Source organism: Psammomys obesus, unplaced genomic scaffold, assembly GCF_907164565.1.
Source record: "Psammomys obesus unplaced genomic scaffold, mPsaObe1.curated_primary_1811, whole genome shotgun sequence".
Lineage (NCBI taxonomy): Eukaryota > Metazoa > Chordata > Mammalia > Rodentia > Muridae > Psammomys > Psammomys obesus.
Window position 1 is genome coordinate 51,302,429 of NW_026585644.1, and position 15,790 is coordinate 51,318,218.

Consider the following 15,790-nt stretch of genomic DNA (forward strand, 5'->3'; position numbering starts at 1 on the left):
AGCCGGAGTTCGAGCGAGGCCGGCCGGCCGGGCCTGGCGCACGGGCGAGGCCGGGGCCGCCGGGCGGGGCGGCCGCGAGGGACGCAGACCGAGGGACGGGCCGGGCGAGAGAAAGAAAGAAAGGGCGTCCGTGCGCCGGGGGAGCCCGAGGCGAAGCGCGGCGGCGGCGGCGGCCGAGCAGACGAGCCGGGCCCGCCGACTCCCGAGCGGCGTCTCCGGCGGCGGGGGCAGTGGGCGGGCGGGCGATCGCCGAGAGGGCGAGCGGGGCGGGAGCGCGCGGGGGCGCCCGGCTCCTCCGTTCCTCTTCCTCCCCCCGCACCCCCTCAGAGAGCGCCCTGCGAGGAATTTTCTCTTTCTTCGGCCTCTTCTCTCTCCTCCGCCCCCCCTCTCGCGAAGGGGAAATGAGTGTAAAGGGAGGAGATAGGGGCAGAGAGAGGCGTCGTCGTTCCTCCTCCTTAAAGGAGCCTTCCCTCCTCGGCCCCAGCGCCGCCGCCGCCGCTGCTGTGCTCCGTGGCAGGAGGAGCCATTGACACCGCCGGAGCCTCCACTCGAGCCCAGTCGGTCCCTCCCCGCCGTGGGGCTGGCCGGGGAGCGCGGGGGAGGGCCGCGGGCCGGCGGGGGAGGGGCGGGTGGGCGGGGATTCCGGCCCGGCTGGCCAATGGGGTGCGCCGGCGCAGCCTCGGAGCCAATGGAGCCTCCTCTCTTATCGCCAAGTCCCTTCTTCCAACGCCCTGTTTCCTCTCTCGGGTCTCCTCCTTCCCCCGCGGAGGAGGAGGGAAGGGGAGAGGGGGAGTGTGGCGGGGCGGGTGATAATGGGGAGGTATCAGGGCATATAATGGAGCCGGGGGTAGGCGAAGGAGCGCCAGTACGCAGCGAAGATTCTAGGAGAGGAGGTGCTTGGGGGCAGGGCGGGGGCTGCTGATGTAACTGGGAGAAGTGATTAATTCTGCATTTTGGCGTTTCAGCCTCCCTCCACCCCGACCTTCACCCGTATTCTTAAACGGAAAGTGGAGTGAGGGAGTCGATCTTTGGTAACTCCGGGTTTCTGTTCTCGGTTCTGTTCAGACTCTCAGCTGTAGGGAGCGCTACAGGCTCTGTGCCCTTTAGTCCAGCTGAGGGTACTTGCAAGCCTTAAGAGATCTGCTTTGACTGAGTTTAAAGCTCCAGAGTTTGGAGTCGGTTCCAGTTTTGGTCACCCAAACCCTCAGAACGTTTTAGATCGCAGACAGTTAGTTTGCTTTGGTTTTGGGGAAGGTGGTCTACGTAATGTTCTGGAAGAAATAAAATGTATGGATGTTCTGACTGATGGTTTTATTGGGTTTTTTTGTTTGTTTTGTTTTATTTTGTTTAGGTTTCACAAAACCAAAAAAGGTAGACTCCCAAGAGGAATTATCTTTTGTACCTGGCCCCCTTGGCATAATCTGTCCCCAAGGAGAATGTGTTTCTGTTCCCTGGCTGCAGTTGTGATGACTGAAAATGTACTCTCACTGTTTATCCATTATGGCATAGCTAGAAGTTCAACCTTGGATTCCTTTATTTTCGGAGCATTCACTGATTGCCTACTTGAGATTCATTGATTGCTTTCTAGGCTCAAGATAGATAAGACATTACAAGGCTTGATAAAAGTAAGACCGAGAGGGAGACAAGTGTGAATCCTGAGAGGAGCACAAGGTAAGTCAGTATTGTGCTGTGTGAACCCCACGCTAGGCTAATTGCCTTTTTGAATGTCAAACATCTCTCCTGCCATTGAAATACAACTTTATCTTATGATGCACAATTGCTGTTTTTCTTTCTCTTTGTCATGTGATTTCTGAGATGCTCTCTTTTTGGCCAGGAAAGTGGAGACTCATAATCTTTTCAAAACCTGTATGTGAAGACAGCTATTTAAAAACTATTTTGAGGGGCCAGAGAGATGGGTCATCCCTTAAGAGCACTGGCTACCCTTCCAGAGGATACAGCTTCAATTCCCAGCACAGGGTGGCTCACAACTGTCTAACTCCAACTCCAGGGCATCTGTCACCCTCTTCTGGCCTGTGAGGCACCAGGCAGGCACTTAGTGCACAGACATGCAGGCAAAACACCTATACACATAAACTTAAAAAATTATTTGTTTAAAACAGCCAGCCTGAGTAGCTTATGCTATTTTCTCAGAACACTGAGGGCTGAAGCAGAAGAATGACAAGTTCTAGGCCATCCTGAACTGCCGAACAAGACCCCATCTCTAAGTAAATACATAAATAACATTTAAATTTTATGGTTGTTAACTAGGTGAAAATAAACGTGTGTTTGGCTTAAGTAAACATTGAGGGAAAAGTTTAAAAGTGTGGGAAAACAGCTTATAATTAGCATGTATTATTTGGGCACGTGTGAATGGCATGAATCTAGAAGTCAAAGGACAACATGCAGGAAGAGTTTCATTTTTCCTACCACATAGGCTCTGGAGACCAAACTCCTCTCTACTTTCTGTAATTTTTAGCTTCAGATCCACACACCTCTATCTTTTACATAAATACCATCTTTCATACTCTGTTTCACAATTGTGCTTATTTCAAAGTATGCTTAGGGATAAGGAATTTATATAAAGTCATAGAAGATGTCTTTTACATAGTCTAGATTTCTGAATCAATTGTAACATTTATCTGGCCAATGAGGGCAACATGCCTTGTTTCTAACATAGCATTTCTTGGAATGACAATTTCCCAATACATAAAAATAAATGTTTTAAGAAACACTCCTTCCTTCCAGACAAGATCTCACTATGTAGATCAGGCTGGTCTTGAACTCACAAAGATCCATCTACTTTTGTCTTCCAAATATTAAAGGCCTGTGCCACGACTGCCGGTCCAGGATCACCCTTTTCTAATCAATGCAGTGTCTGTGGGGTGAAGAGGTTTACATGGCAGGAGGAAAGGACAGCTAAGCCAACAAATGCCATATACCTTCTATTGTTCTCTAATACTAACCCCAAAGGTAGAGCTGCTCATTTCTGTCATTTTGAGATAGTATGCAATTTTCTTTTTTTGTAATTCATTTTGAGGTGTTTATCAGCTTCCTCCTATCCCCTCCCCCACACCACCATGTCTTTGTACAGAGCTCAAGTCTCCATGGGTCTGCTCTTCCTCTGTGGCACTTCATCTTCTCCCTGAAATGCATCATCACTTCTGGACTTCCTGAGTACCCATGTAGGCCTTGATGAGGCAGGAGCCTTGCTTTGTCCTCCCTGGGCCACCACCTGCCAGTGGTGCATTGTCCCTGTGTCATGTTGAAGGTGCTTTGAGGCTGAAAGGAGCACTTAGGCCGTGGCCTGTCACAGGCATGCCCAGAAAAGCAACCCTTTATCTTGGGCTCCTTGAACCTCTCTATGTGAATCTGTGTATGTGAATCTGTCAGCCACCTTACTTCCAACTTTTCTTTCCACCATGAAAGGGCATGGAAAGTAAGTTAGCACTGCCCTGTCTTCTTTCCCTGGGCTACAAAGGATGGATTACTTTTCTTCTGGAGACATTCTTTTTTTTTTTTTTTTTTTTTTAAGATATGATCTATGTTGTAATTCAGGCTGGCCTTGAACTTACATCCTTCCTGTCCCAACCTCTGCAGTACTGAGAGCACAGGCTTCTCCTTGAGATGGCATTTGCTCTGCTCTGTTTCTTAGATGGCGTGATAAAGTGTGAAAGAGAAACTAGTTTAACAATAATGGATCTTTTGGGAGATATTTTTTTAAAATATCCTATTCCCATGTCACTGGTTTAGACATATTTTTAGTTTATTTCATGGAATTAAGCCTTAGAGTCTTGTTTGTGCAACAGTGTCCAAAGGCATTTTTAGGGTGGGCTTTGGAGACCATTTAATCTCATTTCTGTGTTTGACAGACTGCAAAACTAAAGTGCAGGGACAGGAGATGACAAAACCGAATCACATTAACTACTCAGTAACAAAGCCACTGCCTCCCAGTCCAACATCTTTTGCATTCACAGGTTTTACAAACATTTAATGGTATAAACAAAAACATTCCAGAGGGTTTTTATACATCGAAAGACCCACCTATTTTAGGAAGAGATGCAGACAGATGCCATAGAAATTTTACATGAGCTGGGTGTCATCCAAACACTAAAGAAACTGAGGTAGGAGGATTGCTGTGAGTTCAAGACCATCATGAGGTACAGCATACTGATTTCCAGGCTAGGCTACAGAGAGACCCTGGGAAGATTTGCTGTCCACGAGTATGTGCACACAGAGTCCTGAGGAAGACTTCAGGTGTCCTACTTTATCATCTGTGCCTTATTCCTCTGAGGCAGGGTTTCTTCTGAACCTGCAGGTAGGCTGGTGGCCAGCACACCCAAGGGCTCTGACTGCTGTGCTTGCCTGCCATAGCACGAGGGTTCCATGTGGGTGTGGGAAGTGAGCCTAGCTATTTACATGGACACTGGGCTTCAAACTCAGGTTCTCATTTTGTTCAGCAAACACCTACTGAGTCAAATCCCTTGGGGTGTTTATTTGTTTGTTTTGGTTCGTTGGCTTTTGTTTTGTTTCCCAGAAGGAGTTGTTAGATGATGGGAAAAGGAGAAAATGTAGAGGGGTTTTCATTTGGGGCAGTCTTCAAGAATTACCTCAGTAACAATATCATTTCAGAGGACCGAACTCCCTCGGGGGTTGCTCTGTCTTCAAGAACATTTGTGTTTGTTTTTCTCAACTAATTACTAGTGCTTAACAGGTTAGTGTACTTAAAATTATTTGCTTATGAAACCTTTCACAATAGGAGTATAGAAAATAAGCTCTTTAATCATTTTAATGCCTGGCAGGTGATATTTATTATAATTTTAAATTATAATTTCTGCCATTTCTAAGATTCAGCTTTCCTTTCCCTGTCAGCTACCATCTAGTCCCAAGCCATCAGCACTCAGTCAGTTACATAAGCCGCCTCAAAGCCTCTCACTCCTTTTATGTCACTTAAGAAATTAGTTTGATCTGAATATAGTTCCCCTACAGGAATAACCAGCTCTGTTTAAAATATCCGTGTTAGAGTATGAATGACTTATCTCACTAAGCTGCAGATAGTCATTCTTTAGCACATGCCCTGATAAGACTTTATCAGGTAGTGAAAATTAACTCAAAACCAAGGATTTAAATGTATGTGTACTCGGGAAAGCCTGGTAACTGCTATCCAGTGATACTGACATGAGAGGTCATCTTTAAAGAATGGCAGAGTAGCTTCAACACCCTTCCCCACAGAATAATACAGACAGCACAGCAGAAGAAATTAATTATGCTCAAGATTTAGGGTACATTGTGGTTGATAATTATACATCTTTATATTTTGCTTTTAAAAGGGAGAACCCGGTTTCTAAATGCCGAGAAGACTAGGCCTAAAAGTACTTGAGTTTGTTGTGCTACAGAAGGCCTGAGAGGTGACAGAGCATGAGTAGCTGTGAGGCCACAAGGAAGTGTAGGCACCGGCTGGACGACCTTGGGCAAATTCCTTGGCCTCTCTGGGATTGTTTCTACATCTGCAAAATGGGTGTGAGGAGGTGATAATAGTTCTCATTTTGTAGAATTGTGACAGTACTAAATAAATTAGTGTCTATAAAATGCTTAAACCAGTGACTACTGCATTGTAGAGGTCCAGTCTGAGTTTACCTCACACATCATCTGATGAATGTTAATATTACATTTACATTGTGTGTGGCAGGGGGTGAGTTCAGGTATACTCTTGTATGGAAATGTGCCTAGAAAATGAATGTTATAAGAACTTTTTAAAATACAAGAAAAATACAAAAGAAAGAGGCAGGGCAACTGTGGGCATGAGACAGACCTGAGTGGAAGCTGGTGGGAGGAGGCTGCTATTGAGGGTTTCTCCACTCAAGCAACACCTGCGCTTTGGATCTTGTAGATGAAGGATGAACTATGAGGACAGGTGTAATCAGTAGGTCAGGAAGCAAACAGAGCTATAGAGGGGAAAGTAGCAGTTGAAGGTTTATTAGTATTAGAGGAAAAAAATGGGCCCACTTAAGCAGCAGATTAAAATTTAAATACTCATCCTAGCAAGGTGGTACATGCTTTTAATCCAAGCAGCACTCATGAGGCAGAGACACAGGATCTCTGTGATTTGAAAGCCAGGCAAGCCTAGACTACATAGCAAGACCCTGTCTCAAAATAAATGAACAAACAAAAACCACCAAGAAATCCCCATTGAGAGTAGTTAATGATTGAAAGAAATAGGAGAAGGAAAGGCTCATCAATGAACGATATATGGTAGTTAAGATGCTAACGAGCAAGAGGTTAGAACAACTAAAAGAAGCAGGCTGTTTGGAGACCAGCACATGCCACAGAACATGTTAGCCCCCACAGCGTTCCTGAGATTACGGCTTTGTAAGCAATAACCAGCTTCAGAATCAGGAATCTGTGTAGCCACACTGCAGGAAAGGAGGCCTTGGAAGCAAGGTTAATACTGAGTTCTAGGAAAGGAAACAGTGTTGGCAGCTATGCCATAAGGTTTTAAGCCTCAGGTTCTTTTCAGAAATGGACAAATCCCAGAAAAAAATCAGCTGTAAGGATGGGTTGTAGAGTTGACTACTGATAGTGTGGAGTGCTGGGTTCACATATGGAAGAAGTCATGTCATTGGGCAGAAACCAGGAACAAGTTCAACATTGTGTTTCCAGGCCACAAACTCCAAGTTGAAAAAGGAAAAGAAAATAAGTATTCAAGGTATGGAAAGGATTCTAAGAGAAAGAACTAGAATCTAGAGAATGATTCTAGGAGCTAGAGAATGAACTAGACAATGAAATGCTATCACCAAAACCTCACAGCCTCAACTAATTGGCCTCATGCCAATTCTTGATCTCTGGCCAAGAAAATTGCTCTTAGACCAATCAGTCTAGCTCCTGATCTTCAGATGAAGTGAAATGGATGAAGAGAGGTAGGTCTTTAGAAGAAAAACAAAAGATATTTTAAAGATTTTGTCAGATATTTTGGCACAACAATGAAAAGTAACAAATATAAAATAGTATCAGAAGTGGGGTGGTAAATGAACTAAACCTGACTTTGCCGCTGTTTTGAGGGAGGAAGATGGAAGACTAGGGAGTGGAAGAAGGAAGACATTGTATTAAAAGTGTTACAGTTTGAATGTGGAGTGGTTTAAACACTTGGTCTCCAGCTGGAGGTGCTGTCTTAGAAGGTGTGGGTCAGTAGGTGTGGGCCTTGAGGCTGTACCACCAGGCCTTACTGCCTGTCTGCCAGCTTCTTTCCAAGGGTAGAGCAGTTGACCAGCTGTCTCATGCTTCACCTGCCATGCCTTCCCCACCATGACAGATGAGCCAAAACGAGCCCTCCCTTGCTTGCTGGGTATAAAAGCCACACTTAAGGTCAGGGCCCATGCCCAGCAGTAGACAGCTACCTCAGAAGGAACTCACTGTCTGGGCATTTTTTACTTTTCTGACCATTGGCACACACATTATGGTTTCTAGTTTTGACGTTTTTATGGGTTTTTTTGTATGTTTCTGTACATGTGTGTACTTATTATGCTTTTTAATTTTTTTGTTCTTTTTTTTCTCTGTTTTTAAAATTCTGTTTGTTTTCTAAAGAGAGAGAGAAGAAAGGCTTTGAGTCAGAAGGGTGGGGAGGTCAGATGCATCTGAGAGGAGATGAGGATGTGAAAACTGGGGTTAGAATATAATAAGTAAAACAAGCAAATAACTCTTCCTTACTTTTTTGTGGGGGAAGGGGAGATGAAGGTTGGGACAGGGTCTCACTGTGTAACTCTCCCTGGCTTGGAACTCACTATATAGACAAGGCTGGCCTTGAATTCACAGATACCTGCCTGATTCATAGATAGCTACCTGCTTCAGCCTTCCAAGGGCTGAGGCTAAAGGCTTGCTTTTCTTCTTCAAAAATATTTTGTTGTATTTTTGTTTATGTGTGTATATAGAGTGTGGGTGCCTGTGGAGGCAAGAAAAGGGTATTGGACCCCCAGGAGCTGACGTTATAGGTAGTTTTGAGCTGCTCCAAATTCTGGTCATCTGAAAAGGAAGCAAGCACCTTAACTGCTGAGCCATCTCTTCATCAACACCCCCCACGCACACACCCACACACTCACACAATTGCTTTTCCTTTATCCTTTCTTTCTTTTTCTTTTCATTTTTTTTAACCATGTTGAAGAATTGAACACAGAACTTGGTGCATGCTAGGCAAGCATCCTACCACTGAGATATAACCTCAGCTTTTCTTAAATTCTGTTCGTTGGTTATTTTGCCACAGCAATGAGAACAGTAACTAATAGAGAGGTAGCACCGGGAGCTAAGGTGATAAAGCTCACTATGGATCTTAAGCATTTGCAACTGTTGTAAGGAAGGAATCTAGAAGAGTTTGGAGCTGTGGTTTATAGAAGTCCTGGAAGGCTGTAAGCAGAGCTTAATGGGCCATTCAGATGGGAATGTGGAAGACAGACTGCCAAGAGAAATGAAAACAGCAGAGGCACAGCTCGTGAGGTTTCAGAGGGGAATAAGGACTCAATTGGGAACTGGGTTAGAAGCCATCATGTTACATTTTGACAAAGAATCTTTCTGTGTTCTGCCCATGTTCTGAACTTTTGAGTGAGGATGGATTCAAAAGTAACAGACTAAAGCCAGGCGTGGTGGCGTACACTTTGAGGGTGAGCACTCAGGAGGCAGAGGCAGGCAGATCCCTGTGAGTCTGAGGACAGCCTGCTCTACAGAGTGAGTTCTAGGACTTCCAGGGCTATGTAGAGAGGTCCTGTCTCAAAACAGCAGCAGCAACGAGTAATGGACTAATTTGTTTGGCAGAGAAAAAAAAATCAATGCAGGATAACTTTCAGGCTGTGTCATGTTTCTTGTTCCCTGCTCTTATCCAAGGCTGCACAGAAAGACATAGAGCAGGAAGGTAAGAAAATTGTGCAGTGTGTTGAGAAAAGGAGAACACGAAGATTGAAAGTTGTAGACAAGGGCCCATGGGAGAGTGCTGTGGGTAAGGCCTTCGCTGCCAAGCCTGCCAATCTGAAGTCAATCCCAGAACCCACATGGTGAAAGAAAGAATTGACTACTGCAAGCTGTTGTCTGAGCTCCACACCTATACATCACATGCAAGTGTGCCCATCTGTGTTTGTTAGCGTTTCCGCTGCGAAGATAAAACACCATGACCACAGGTTGAAAGATGGCTCAGTGGTTTTGAGCACTGGTTGCACCATGGGTTCACTTGCCAGCACCCACATGGTGCTCACAACTACCTGCAACTTTAGTTCCAGGAGATCTGACACCCTCACACACATATACATTCAGGCAAAACACCAATGCGCGCGCGCGCGCGCGTGTACACACACACACACACACACACACACACACACACACACATAAATAAATTAAATTATATATCCCCCGCTTATGACCGAAAGCAGGTGGGGAAGAAAGGGTCTATTTTAGCTTATACTTTCACATTATAGTCAATTATCAACGGAAGTGCCGGTAGGAACTGAAGGCAGGGACCTAAATGCAGGAATTGGTTGATTCGGAAGACGTGGAAAAATGCTGCTTACTGGCTAGTTCCTCATGCCTTGCTTAGCCTGCTTTCTTACATCATCCATGACCACCTGCCCAGGGGTCACCACCCGCATTGGCCTGGGCCCCTCCACATCAGTCATTAATCAAGACAACACTCCATAGACTTGTGTAGGCATAATGTTATTGTGTACCGTGCAAAGATTCAAATTTCTGATCTCTGTCCCCCAACATCTGGTTGCAATCCTCGTTCTGAGAATTTACTGTCTCAGTGTTGTATAAACACTGCTCCCCAATCATTCCCTGATAAATCAATAAAACAGCTTAACAGCCGATTGTTGAGCCAGGGAGAGAATAGGGTTGGACCTCCAGCCAGCCACGGGAGGAAGAGTTAGAGAAGGAAGTGGGGAGTCAGCCATGAGCAAAGGTCCTGGAGACACAAGGAGAGAGTAGCTGGAGCTGAGAAAGCCATAAAATGCAAGTAAAATGGGGATTTTGGTAAGGAGAAAGGCAGACTAGCTTCGAGAGTTAATATGGACTTATATTGCTCAGTTGCTGTGCTGTAAAGTATGTTAAACAAATATAATGTTTAACACTATATTGTAATATAGTGTTTAACAAATAATTATTTAGGTGCTGGCCAGGAGAGAAAACTGCAAACACATACGTTTAAAGCCAACACTAACAGACTTGTCTACACACCAGTCTTATGGAGACATTTTCTCAAGTTTTCCTCTTCAGGGGCCTGAGAGATGGCTCAGAGGTTAAGAGCACTGGCTTCTCTTCCAAAGGTCCTGAGTTCAATTCCCAGAAACCACATAGTGGCTCACAACCATCTATAATGAATCTTCTGATGTGTAGGCATAGGTGCAGGCAGAATACTGTACGAATAACAGGTAGATAAATCTTAAAAAACAAAACAAACAAACAAAACTATTTTCTCTTCCCAGATATGTCTTGGTTTGGTTTGTGTGAAGTTGACAAAACAAAACAAAAACCACTGTGTAAAAGCAATAAAGTTTCAGACAAGGATGCAAAAGCATCTGTACTTACTGATGAGATAACAATATCATAGAGAAATGGAGAGCTCTACACTGGGACAGGAAGATGGATGCACTGTGGGTAAGATTCCACCCACAGAGAAATGTTCCAGCTTGTAAAACACAAGGATGTTTGAAAAGAGAGGCTCAGATGGAGAATACTGCTGAAAGGATTCCCTGATCCAAAATGGCCAACTGTGGAAGTGTTTGCTTAGATTCAGCCACCAAGCTACACAGAAGCCACTATAGCTGTGGTCGAGTGGTTAGGCTGTACCTCAAGCTGGCAGTAGAACTTGGCATCATTTACATGTGCCAGTTTTTCATGCATTAAACATACACAAGTGAGGGGGTTATGGAGACTCATGCCAATGTTCCAGAAAGCTCCTGAGTCCATGCAGTGCACACGTTGCAGGGTTTAAATTCCCTGAGAGGCCAGTACATGGAGCTGGGGAGGTGAAGTCTTTAGTTTCTTAGCGGCCCCAGGGTGCTGGAGATGCAGGAACTGTGGGACATCTGCCATGAAAAGCTTGAGGCAGAGCTGAGCAGCCTTGAGTGGCCACATGTGCTGTGGGCAGATGTGGAGTGATGGGGATGTCCAAAGCCATCGGGGCCCTGCATTTGATGTTGGGCTCAGGTGTCAGACACAGACCTATAGGATCTGGCATTTTTCTGTCTCCATTTTAGTCTTGCTTTGGTCTGATCTTAACTTGCTATGTTTCTCCCCTTTGGAATGGAAATGATTACACCATGTCGTTGTATGTTGGAAGTTTGTAATTTTTTTTCACTTTGTTTTAAAGGGACACGCAGCTAAAAGGTTGCCTTGAATGTTGGAAGAGACTTGGGCTTTGGATGATTGAAGTGTTGGGACTGTTAAAAGGCATGGGATCAGTGAGATGGCCCTCAAGCTCAGGACCTGCATTCAGCCTCCAGGACTCACATGGCACAAGAATAAAACTGACTCCTACAAGTCTTCTGAGCTTCACATGTGTGCTCTCTCTTTCTCTCCCTCTCTCTCTCACTCACACATGCATACTCAATAAAGAAATAGAGAAAATGTAATTAATTTTTTTTTAATTTTCTCTTTCTTTTTTTTTTTTTTGGTTTTTTGATTTTTGGGTTTTTTGATATAGGGTTTCTCTGTGTAGCCTTGGCTGTCCTGGACTTGCTTTGTAGACCAGGCTAGCCTTGAATTTACAGAGATCCACCTGCTTCTGCCTCCTTAAGTGCTAGGATTACAGATGTGCACCACCTCACCCAGAGTAATTAAGTTTTTAAAAAGACTATGTAGGAAGTTAAAAATTGGAACAAATGCATTTGTATTATGAGATGGTTTAAGCCTGTGGTGATGGGGGCGGGCAGTGAAGTATATTCCCCAGGCTCATGTGTTCAAACATCTGTTTCTCAAGTGGTGGTGCTAAGGTTATGGAACCTTTAGCAGATGGAGCCTCTTTGCAGAAAACGGATGAATGGGGTTGGGCTCTGAGGTTTTATAACGCTGTCCCTCTTTCTGTCCATTTCCTGTTTCTTGGCTGTAGACTGCAACGTGACCAATGTGAGCTCACAGTCCTTCTATGTAGCATGCCCGCTCTGGCTGTTTGGCTGTATCCCTTTGTCCTAGTCAGGGTTTCTATTGCTGTGATGAAACAGCATGTCCAAAAGCAACTTGGGGAGGAAACCGTTTATTTGGTTTAAGCTTCCAAATTGTAGTTCATCATTGAAGGAAGTCAGGGCAGGAACCCTGAGGCAGGAGCTGAAGCACAGGCCGTGGAGGGATGCAGCTTATGGGCTTGTTCAAGCCTTTCTCAACCTGCTTTCTTATAGAACCCAGGACTACCCACCCAGGGGTGTACCACCCACAGTGGGCTGGGCCCTCCCACATCAATCAGTAATTAAGAAAATGTCCTACAGGCCTGCATACAACCTGATCTGATGGAGGCATTTACTCAGCGGAGGATCCCTCCTCCCAGATGATGCTATGCTGTGTTCAAGCTGACGTAAAGCCAGCCAGCTTTGTCAGGTAGTTTGTCCCAATGAGAAAAGTAACTAATACAGGAAGCCAGCTAGGTTCTGACTGAAAATACAGCCTCATAGTTAACCCTGTGATGAGAAAAGCAAACTGAATGTAAAACCAAAAATAACAGCTGGACAACAGTCATGTTCTGATAGTCATCTTGCTAAGGAGGAAGGGAGGCGTCTTTATCTTCTGGTCCCCGTGTCACTTACTCCCTTCCCCAGAGAATGCTGAGTGGCTGTCTTTGATGGTAACGTTACAAGGCTACCATATGGGTCCTAGAACAGCATTTTGCTATTATTGTAAAAATTGTTCCTACTTGTGTATCTCTGAGACATGAGATCTGGTCAGATGATGTTAATTGTGAAAGTAATGAAAATGCTGTATCTGTTACAATGAAAGAAGACTTAATGGCCCCTGCAGGGCTGTGCACCCACAGGCATTTGAGGGTGCCTGATGAGACTGGAAAAACAAACAAGGAGAGGAGAGTTAGCTTCGAGTCTTCAGAGCTCACTTACAGCAGGAAGAGGAATTCGTTTTGGATTGAATTTTCCTGGGAATTTACTGATGGGAAAGACAATTACCTTGTTCAGATCTTAGCCATTTTTTTGTTGTTTCACTTGGACTTTTGAAAGTATTTTTCTCTGCTGACCAATTTTGGACACTGTGATTAGATGTAATTTCAAATGGAAAATAGACCTAGAAAATGAAGATTTGTCCCAGGGTGCAGTATAGCCTTGAAGTTAAGTTGATTAATCACCCGTTAGAGTCTCTAATGATCCATTATAGAATATCTTCAGAGGGCTGGCTTAGCCGCACGTATCTTTGGTCCTGGGAAGTTACAGTGAGAACCAATAGTAATCATTGGGAGGGCTGTTAATCTCTCTTAGCTGCACAGTCCTCTGTGACAAGGATTTAGTCAAACTCAGTTGTTAAAAATAATGAAGACCAGAGAGGTGGGTGTGAACTCTCAACATTTCTGCCAAAGCACAAAAGACATTCATCCAAGTGTCAGCCCCTCCTCCGTGCTCCCACTAGATCTTCCACATGGAAAAAAGGGACTAGTCTGGTCTCCTACACATGCTCTGTGGTAAAAACAGCATGGCCAGGGGCTGGAGAGATGGCTCAGCAGTTAAGAACACTGGCCCTTCCAGAGGACCAGCGTTCAATTCCCATCACCCACATGGCAGCTCACATCTGCCTGTAATTCCAGTTCCAGGGGATGCGACACCCTCACACAGACATATGTACAGGCAAAACACCAATGCACATAAAAATAAATAAATAAATAAATAAATAAATAAATAAATAAATAAATAAATAAATAAATAAATAGGACAGTATGCCCAAAAGCAACTTGGGAAGGAAAGGGTTTATTTGGCTTACATGGTCCAATCAGTGCTCATCACCAAGGGAAGTCGGGACAGGAACTCAAGACAGGAACCTGGAGGCAGGAACTGAAGAAGAAGCCACGGTGGAGTGCCTTGTAGTACTACCACAGCATGCCCAGTTTGCTTTCTTTTTTCTTTCTTTCTTTCTTTTTTTTTTTTTCAAGATATGTAGAAAGGTTTTATTTGCAGGGGAGCAGAAATTTAATCAAACAAGCCAAATCCCATGTCATCATCTGACTCCTCAGACTCCTCCTTCTTCTCGTCTTTCTTCTCCTCTGCTGCAGCAGCAGGAGCTGCAGAGCCAGGGGCAGCAGAAACAGCCACAGCCTCACCAGCAGGCACACTGGCAAGCTTGCCACCACCCTGAGCAATCACATCCTCAATGTTTTCTCCATTCAGCTCACTGATGACCTTGTAGGGCCGGTCATCGTCCATCTCGATGCCCACGCTGTCTAGGATCTTCTTGATGTCTTTGGCGCTGGGAGAGGAGTTGCCCCCGAGGGCGGCCAGCAAGTAAGAGGTGACATAACGCATGTCGGCGCGGTGGACAGGCCTCAAGCGTGCGACCTCGGTGGCGGTGAAAGGACCAGTTTGCTTCCTTACACAGCCAGGACCACCTGTCTAGAGCGGTACCACCCACTGTCAGCTGGCCCCAAACACAAGAAAATGCTGCACAGAAATTTTCCTATGGTCCCCCTTGTCCGGAATCCTCTAGCATGTTTCAAGTTGACAAAAGCTAGTAGCACATCCTGTCAGAGACACCGGGGACAATTTCCCAGAGAGAGAAAGTGGGATGGAGAGTTGGAGACTCTGATTTAAAGTTTCAGCTTAAATTCAGGCATTTGTCAGCTAGCACCAATAAAATGGCTCTGAGATTCTCCCTGGGATCCACTCAGGCGCCTCTGCTCCCTCTGGGAGGTCAGATGGGAGAAAGGGTGGCAGGATCTGGGGCTAGAATTTTACTACAAATTCAAACACTTTTGGTGGGAGATGCCTTGTTTTCTGCCATTTTTTTTTTAAGATTTATTTATTTTATGTTCTATCTGCATTTACATCTGCCAGAAGAAGGAATCAGTTCACATTATAGATGATTGTGAGACACCTTGTGTTCACCGGGAATTGAACTCATGACCTTTGGAAGAGCAGACAGTGCTCTTAACCGCTGAGCCATCTCTCCAGCCCATTTTTCTGCCATCTTTTTTGTATTTATTTTATTTTATTTATTACTGAGAGAGAGAGAGAGAGAGAGAGAGTGATTGTATATCCAGCACAAACATGTGGAAGTCAGAGGAAAACTTTTGGGGTCTGGCTCTCTCCTTCCGTTCTGGGTTGGGAGATTGAACTCAGGTTGTCAAGGCAAATATGTAACTGGCTCTGGCGGTTTGAATTAGAAACCCCTCTCCCCCATGGGCTCAGAGTTGACTGCTTAATTACTAGGAAGTGGAACTCTTTGATAGGGTTATAAGGATTAGGATGTGTGGCCTTGTTGGAGTAGGTGTGACCTTATTGAAGTAGGTGTGGTCTCCTTGGAGGAAGGGTGTCACTGTGGGGCTGGGCTTTGAAGATTCAAAAGCCCAAACCAAGCCCAGCATCTCTTCCCCTCCCTGTCCCTCTCCCTCTCCTCCGTCTCTCTCCTCCTCTCCCCTCCCCCTCTCTCACACTCCTTTCTCTCCCTCTTCTCCCTCTCCCTGTCCTCCCTCTGTCTACTCTCTCCTCGCTCTCCTTCCTCTCCCTACCCTCAGCCTCTCCTCATTCTCCCTCTCCCTACCTTCTTCCTCTTCTCCCTCTTTTCCCTGCCCTCCCTCTCTCTCCCCTCTCCCTCTTGCTCACCTTCTCCCTCTGTT

At 45.2% G+C, this 15,790-nt stretch overlaps 1 protein-coding gene and 1 long non-coding RNA gene across 4 annotated transcripts; one reads left to right on the top strand and one right to left on the bottom strand.

Moving 5' to 3' along the window:
* The first annotated feature begins 819 nt into the window (after positions 1–819).
* On the top strand, positions 820–11,511 carry LOC129685977 (uncharacterized). 3 transcript variants are annotated; one of them, XR_008721571.1, is made up of 3 exons: positions 820–1,671; positions 5,328–5,525; positions 11,342–11,511. It is a non-coding gene; the product is annotated as an uncharacterized LOC129685977 (long non-coding RNA). The 3 variants fall into 3 exon arrangements; XR_008721570.1 differs by lacking the exon at positions 5,328–5,525 and adding an exon at positions 10,455–10,626; XR_008721572.1 differs by lacking the exon at positions 5,328–5,525.
* Positions 11,512–14,101: 2,590 nt separating this feature from the next.
* LOC129688468 (60S acidic ribosomal protein P2-like) lies at positions 14,102–14,480 on the bottom strand. The gene has a single exon (XM_055623310.1). It carries the CDS (start codon positions 14,478–14,480, stop codon positions 14,148–14,150), a length of 333 nt encoding a protein of 110 aa, XP_055479285.1. The 3' UTR covers positions 14,102–14,147.
* Between the last annotated feature and the right edge of the window lie 1,310 nt (positions 14,481–15,790).

What these genes read in the sequence shown, in the direction of transcription:
- LOC129688468 (XM_055623310.1), bottom strand. Translation starts at nt 14,480, where the DNA reads ATGCGTTATGTCACCTCTTACTTGCTGGCCGCCCTCGGGGGCAACTCC.